The sequence below is a fragment of the Crocodylus porosus genome, unplaced genomic scaffold, assembly GCF_001723895.1.
Source record: "Crocodylus porosus isolate Cpor-Errol unplaced genomic scaffold, CroPor_comp1, whole genome shotgun sequence".
In the NCBI taxonomy this organism is placed as follows: domain Eukaryota; kingdom Metazoa; phylum Chordata; order Crocodylia; family Crocodylidae; genus Crocodylus; species Crocodylus porosus.
Window position 1 is genome coordinate 20,246,975 of NW_017728949.1, and position 6,059 is coordinate 20,253,033.

The 6,059-nt window shown below is 44.7% G+C and overlaps 1 protein-coding gene across 1 annotated transcript in view; it reads right to left on the reverse strand.

Annotated features, from left to right (window-relative positions):
* Window positions 1-223: 223 nt before the first annotated feature.
* Window positions 224-6,059, reverse strand: part of COL6A1 (collagen type VI alpha 1 chain) — a 78,061-nt gene continuing 72,225 nt past the window's right edge. The window contains exons 32-35 of the mRNA XM_019553918.1: window positions 5,163-5,346; window positions 4,507-4,681; window positions 3,297-3,326; window positions 224-2,339 (exon numbers count right to left, since the gene is read on the reverse strand). Of these exons, the coding sequence (XP_019409463.1) occupies window positions 1,729-2,339; window positions 3,297-3,326; window positions 4,507-4,681; window positions 5,163-5,346 (1,000 nt within the window). The 3' untranslated portion in view covers window positions 224-1,728. The remainder of the gene's footprint in view (window positions 2,340-3,296; window positions 3,327-4,506; window positions 4,682-5,162; window positions 5,347-6,059) is intronic.

Here is a 6,059-nt window from a genome sequence, read left to right on the forward strand (position 1 = left end):
GGGTCTGGGATAGAAGTTTCTTAAACCAGTTTGACCCAAAATTGGTTAAGTCTGATACTATATTCAACCAGGTTTATCTTAAACCAATTTCAGCCATTTTTAAACTGGCTTATGTGCACTGTTCTGTTACAAGTTTAAACCAGTTTCTGATCACTTAAACCAGTTTATGTGGAACTTCTGTCCCTAGCCCTGGTGTTAAACTTAGACACAGACAATTTTCCAGCAGGGCTGTGGAAAACAATTTATTTGGACAAACTTTTGAAGTGAACACATTTCAGTAAAACACAGGCATAAAATAAAACTAGCTGGTAAAATGGATCTCGATTACAAAGTACAATGAATAGCAACACTGATGTCATGTAATCAATGCCATTTCTTTTAGAAGCACATAATTTCATAGCAAGAGCACCATTGGAAACACTGAATGAAACCTCACCATATCTTCAGCATGGTCTTAGAAATAACTGTGTAAACATAAAGGGCAGACATCACCCTGGTAGGGATAGCACCTTTGCTTGCCAGTATATCTTAGAGCCTGATTCAAAGCCCCCTGCAAATAAAGTGGATCTCTCCATAGACTTCAGTGGTCCCTGGATTAGGCTCTAAATCAGTATATACTGTAATGAGTGGGACTTTTTAAAAAAGTCTAGGCTCTTAGGTGCCTACAGAGTTCAATGGAAGCCAGCTCTTATAGAGTTAAGCATCTCTCTGCTCCTTCTCTAGGGTTAAGAGGTAAGTGCTTAAGCACTTCTGAAAGTCCTGTTAAATGGGCCTTGGCAGATTTTCTGAAGAATAATTTTCACCAGATCATTTGTGGCGTCACTTTTTTTGTTGTGTAAATGAGAAGTCAGAAGAAGTGTCTTTAAGATGTTTCTTCACTATTGTCCCCTATTGTTATTCTCCAGTTTTTGTTCAAATGTGGTTGGCCAATTTAATTGGATTTCTATCCACCCAGTTCCAAAGGGGTGGATGGAAGCCCAGCCAGTGCCAAAATGCACTCCATTACCTCCATTCCTGCCCTGGGAAATATGCATGGGCCATGTTGTACTGAATCCCATGGCACTGGAAGCCATTTACTCTTTGCATCTGACTCTGGCACCCAGCTGCTGAGGGCATTTTTGAAGGTCCTTCTTCCCTGCACCAGTTGGAGATGTGAAGCAAACCTCCTAGTTGTGACAAAAATCCCCTTCCTCTTCCCTCCTGCACAATGCTTACCAAAGACATGGTGGCTTGCTTTGGAAAGTTTCACTCTCAACATGATGTTGGGTTAAAAACATTGTGTCCTGATCAGCTTTAATTTGGAGAAGAAAAAATTTAATAATATACAGAAAAAGGTTGATCAACCTTGTGAAGTCAGGTAAATTCATAGTGGTATTAGTCTTATCAGTCTAATTTGCACCTAAAAACAGAGAAATGCAAGAACAGTATATGTTCTGAGGCTCGTAGCTGGGATGAACCCTATGCGTGTCTGCTGTGGGTGGTGGAGGGAGGAAGTTGCAAGGTGCGTGGGAACTTCCATATCCAGGGGGATGAACATACAAGGGATAAAATTAAAGCTCCAAAGCAAGGGAAAAGGGGTAGTGCACAGACAGACCCTGGTATTATGGCTTTTCCTGGAAACACAAGTCCATCAGGTTGATCAAGAGTATTGCTAACTTTTTCATTCTTAAGAGAAACAAAGCATATGTAGCCTGACACTTTCAGACCGGTGGAGGGCCATTCTGCAATTCAGTCAACAGCTATCTTCCTGGAGACTGTTTGGTAGAAGACACCACGCAGCAGGGAATGGTAGTCAGGCAGTCTGAAGAGATGGCGCTCCCCATAGCTCACGTCATAAACTCTGCTCTTCCCAGTGACAAGGGCGCGGATGTTTGGCTCATTGACTTGGTTGCCCACCGCTAGCACATAGATCTCAAGGCCTTGATTCAGAGCATCTTGCACTGCCTTCTCTATGTCTGTTTCTTTGATCCCTTGGGAGTTACCATCTGAGAAGATCAGGACACTCTTCTTGACACCAGACGGGGAAGTCTGCCGATACACATTGGTGACATACCTGATGGCTGCATTGACATCTGTGGCGTCATTCATGTACTGCATTTTATCAACTGCATCGGCAATCACTGTGTAGTTCTGTGAGAACTCCACCTCATTTTTCTGCTGTCCTTTACCACTGTACTGAACAACTGAGACGCGCACTGAGTCACCCAAACCCTTTTTTGCCGACAGGAACCTCTCTGCCAGCCGCTTCACAAACGACTTGGAGACCTCAAAGTTCCTACTCCCGACACTGGTGGAGCCATCCACCAGGAGTGTGATATCAGCTGACCCTGCAAAAGTGACTGTGCAGAGAAAGGTCCATTGTTATTTACTCTCCTCAGATGATCCTTCTCCCCACCACAGCCCAGTGCATGCAGCGGTTACCTCTCAGGCTTCCTGTTTCTGAATGTCCTAAGAAATTTATTCTCTGATTATTTTACAGTTCTCTGTAAGCCTCCTTTCATAGCTGATCTTGTCCTTTTACCTCTCCATGCTCCCTGGAAGACTGGACTCCTGGACATTTTTTTGGCTTGAAAAATCTATTAGCCCTTATAATTTAACACACCTGGTTGATTTCCTCGACTATGGGCTGTCTTTTGAGCTAAAGATGTGTATGCTTTCTAAGACTGTGTTTTATTTGTTTCAATTATACTTCATAGTTGGCTTAAGAATGCTATCTGCCTAATTTTTGACTTCCAGGTGATTTTGACAAAATTCCACGGGTTTTTTTTTAATGTCCATTTCTAAAGTTTACTGTTGGTGTGCTAAATTTATGTGCCTTTCCCTCTTCAAAGAATTATGAAGTTAATGTTGCTTTGTTCACTGTGATTTAGCGTTGAAATATAATTACTTGTTTGAACCAACTTGTCTGCATCACTAGAAAGTGACCAGCCAATGTCTGTAGCTATGCTGTAGGCAACCTGTTCTGGCTTGCCTTATTCTGGCCCTCTTATGTTCATTGGCTACTATGTATGCATCATATTGAAGTTCTCCCATTGCTGCTGTCATTCTAAACTTGGTTGCTTCTGTCCAATACCACAACACTGTTCAGTACTATTCAATATTAGAGCCCAGCAAACCTATTAATTAGTCTGAGACTCAGGATTTGTACCCATGCAGGTCCTATTGGGTGGTCTTTTCTCTTCAGAAACACGCTCTCAGATTCCCTGGATTCCAGCAGAGGTAACATTACTCCCCCACCTCTGCAATCCAACCTGCCCACCTGCCTCTGATGCATTTCATTCACAGTAAATACTCACTTGGGCAGGTGTAGTCTGGACATTTCTTTTCTGTAAAAGAAATGGAGCAAAACACATCATATTAAATGCTATCACTCACTCAGAAAATGTCTTATCTTGGTCTGGCTTGCTGGATATGACATAGGTGGCTTGTTGGTGGTACCCCAAGAGCAAAAGGCAGGGAGCCAGATCATAAAAAACAATTCAAAATGGTGCTACTGGGCATTTATCACTAAAACAGATATGTGATACTTCCTGCTGCCCTTTGGTGACCTATAAACACAGTAGTGCTGTCATTGTGGAATGCCAGCACCTTTAACCAGGTCTTATTGCACAATCCCATGTTGCTGTACCATTGAATGACTCAAGGTATATCTCTGAATACCAGTGTTACATGCCTCAGTTCATCTGCTCAAGTGTCACCCTTTTAAAAAACGGAGATATCTGAAAAAAGGTGTGTGTGTGGTGGGGAAGGGTGCCAGTCAGTAGAAAAAGTAGGCTTCTACTGACTGGCACCCTTTCCTCCCCCCCAACACACACACACACACACACACACACACACACACCTTTTTTCAGATGTCTCGTGGCTTTACTGCTTCTGACGTTATTTCTAGGTGGCAATAAGTCAGCTTCACAGGCAGCAAAGCCAGGATGGCCTTGGCATGGCCTAGGAAGAGTACCATGCTGCAATGTATATCTCCTTTTGTTCCAAAAGGAATGGGACTGCATTCCAGGCATTGTCCATGCCATCCAATGATGAGGTCTGGACACACACCTGTAGGGCTATGATGTACTAACAGACATTGTCAGTAGACTTCGTTCCTGAAACTTAGACTGGGGCAGCCAACCTAGCTCGTCCTGCCCTGGGTGTGGGAAACCAACTCTTTCCTTTCTCCTCCACAAGGTGGGCTCCATAACACAGGGTAGGCTTGGCCCTTACAGCAATGGCAAGGGAAATGGTAGAATCCCTTCATTCATTCAAATCAGGGCTGAACTTTTATCCTGACTTTAGAGCGCACCACATCTGACATTATGGTACTAACTGAGAACATAAGCATCTGGGATGCCATCAGGGCCACTCCCATGCCAAATCATCAGACAAGCTAGGTCAGCCACTCTCCTGGCTCATGTTTCTTGTTGCCCCTGCTGCGCCCCCAGTTCTGAGGCACCAGCCCAGAGCCAAAGCTTAGCTGACTTCAACTATCCCAGAAAGACACAAGAGGTAACCTACCTTTACAGACATGTGCGGTAATGTTTTGCAGAAAACTGTCTTCTAACAGTTCAGCATAGTTGTCTCTTTGAACAGATAGTCCTGGTTTTTGGGATGTGCCTTGACAAGAAATTACCCCTAACTGCTCAGAGTTAGGGGCCGTGCGGAAAATATCGCCAATCCCAAGAGAAACCACCTGCAAGATGAGCATAACTAATTGTGGTATTCCAACCTGTTGGTTATGCCTGGTTATTTATTCAGATCCTAGTAGTGCCTAAAGAGTGCAGATGAGAACTGGGCTCTTATGGTGCTAGGTTCTTTATGAAAACAGATGCAGCCCCTGACTTGAAAATGTTTTGGTCTAAGATGATATGTCTGGAGGGAAAAGAAGAAGGGGAGAATCAGAAGATGGAGATCGTGTGTAGGCCTGAAGCCACAGTCTCTCATTAATGAACAATTGCTCCCCAGTAATACTGACACCAGCTCCTCATGCTCTTTGGTTGTACGTGTACATGAATGTGGGGGAAAGCTCACCCTGCCTCGGGCCAGACTGTTGCTACTGCTCAGAACCAGCCTGCCCCCTTGCACTGTGGAATCTCTCACACTTCACGTTTCCTCACTGATAAGGCAAAAAGGGATGCCTAGGTCCAGGCCCAGACAGTCCTCTTTCCCATTACCTGGGTGACATCACAGAGTGAGGAGAGTGAGGCGGGGTCGCGCAGGGTGTCTGACCGGCCATCTGTGATGACGATGGCAACCCTCTTGTCTGTGGTAAACCGTGACAACAGGTTATCCTTGGTGAACTGCAGGGCTTCTCCGGTGTAGGTCCCACCAGCTATCCACCTCAGGTTCTTCACAGCTCTGCAAACACAACAACAAATAAGGCTCAGACTGGATGGCCCCGGTTCCCAGATGGGCCTCAGCTGCAAATGTCATAGAAGTCAAATGTCTTCATGGCTTGAGCGAGTGCTGTGGCTGAAACATTTGTAGTGTGGGACAGGAAGAGTTACTTCCTGGCCATATCATCAGCAAAGAAAGAATCATCTTCACAGAGAACAAGGATTGTTCTGGCTTAGTTTGCCAGAAAATCTGAGAGTCACTCTCAGTTAATTTTGTGGGTGAAAGCCACCTCAGGGACTTGGGCATTACATGCATGCACATGCCAGGGACCCATACAGCTTGAATCCTGCTTCCACAACTGGTTCAAATTCAGGTACCCGATTAGTTAAGTTGCAAGAGCTTCTACTGGCATGAGTTGCAGGCTTAGCTTCTACTGGCATAACAAATAACATGTACAATGGTAGATTAGCTGTGGCAAATGCATGCTGGTGTACTCAATGATACTGTGTCACATACGGTACTTAGTATCACACAACAGTTGAGTATCTATAGGCATGGCTGACACTTGAGACTCAGACAAGCTGTCAAAGAGAACCCTCTTTCTGACTGGATGCAGGGGTAGCAGTGGACGTAGTCTTTCTGGACTTCCAGAAGGCTTTTGACACTGTCTTTCACCCTGTTCTCATTAAGAAACTGGGGGGCTGTGGTGTAGACACCCACACAGTCAAATGGGT